Source organism: Fulmarus glacialis, unplaced genomic scaffold (genome assembly GCF_000690835.1).
Source record: "Fulmarus glacialis isolate BGI_N327 unplaced genomic scaffold, ASM69083v1 scaffold4101, whole genome shotgun sequence".
NCBI classification, from domain to species: Eukaryota; Metazoa; Chordata; class Aves; order Procellariiformes; family Procellariidae; genus Fulmarus; species Fulmarus glacialis.
In genome coordinates this window covers 1,727-2,715 of record NW_009194507.1, presented here as the reverse complement: position 1 = coordinate 2,715, position 989 = coordinate 1,727, and the positions used below count along the sequence as shown (strand labels likewise).

The 989-nt window shown below is 62.5% G+C and overlaps 1 protein-coding gene across 1 annotated transcript in view; it reads left to right on the top strand.

Moving 5' to 3' along the window:
- Positions 1-880, top strand: part of LOC104084061 (serine/threonine-protein kinase MARK2-like) — a gene marked incomplete at both ends in the record, with an annotated part of 1,450 nt that extends 570 nt beyond the window's left edge. The window contains 2 exons of the mRNA XM_009587771.1: positions 448-684; positions 761-880. Of these exons, the coding sequence (XP_009586066.1) occupies positions 448-684; positions 761-880 (357 nt within the window). The remainder of the gene's footprint in view (positions 1-447; positions 685-760) is intronic.
- Between the last annotated feature and the right edge of the window lie 109 nt (positions 881-989).

The following is a 989-nucleotide window of genomic DNA, read 5'->3' as shown; positions in this document are numbered from 1 at the left end:
CAGCACCCAGACACCCCTAGGAGGTGCCTGGACCCTTTGGGGCACCACTCAGACACCCTCAGGACCCCCAGAGCAGCACTAGACACCCCTGAACCCCCACGGCAGCACCCAGGACCCCCCACGACAGCACCTGGACATCCCTGGGATTCTCAGGGCAGCGCCCAGAAACTCTTGGGACCCCCTGGGAGGTTCCATGACCCCCTGGGGCAGCACCCAGACACCCCTGGGACCCCTTGGGAGGTGCCAGGACCCCCTGGAGCAGCACCCAGACACCCCTGGGAGGTGCTGGGACACCCAGGGCAGCACCTGGACACCCATGGGACCCCCAGAACAGCACCAGATACCTCCAGAACCCCCCTGGCTGCACCCACATACCCCCAATCCCCCCCAGCAGAGCACCCAGACACCCCTAAAGCCTCTCGGGGCGCTCTCCCTCCCCCGGGACAGGCGGAAAACCTACTGCTGGACGCCGACATGAACATCAAAATCGCCGATTTTGGCTTCAGCAACGAATTCACCTTCGGGAACAAACTGGACACGTTTTGTGGGTCCCCCCCCTACGCCGCCCCCGAACTCTTCCAGGGGAAGAAATACGACGGCCCTGAAGTCGACGTCTGGAGTTTGGGCGTCATCCTCTACACCTTAGTCAGCGGTTCCTTGCCCTTCGATGGGCAAAATCTTAAGGTATTGCCTCATTTTGGGGGGTCCCCGGGGATCCCCAGGGGGGTTGCGATGTGCTGATGGATGTCTTTCACCTCAGGAATTGCGGGAGCGGGTGCTGCGGGGCAAGTACCGGATCCCTTTCTACATGTCCACTGACTGCGAGAACCTGCTGAAGAAGTTTCTCATCCTTAATCCTACCAAGAGGGGCACCTTGGAGGTGAGACGGGGGGGCGGGAGACCCATGGGAGCACCCTCAGCGGGGTCCTGAGCACCCCAGCATGTCCTGAGCACCCCCAGCGGGGTAGTGGACACTGGCGGGACCTCCT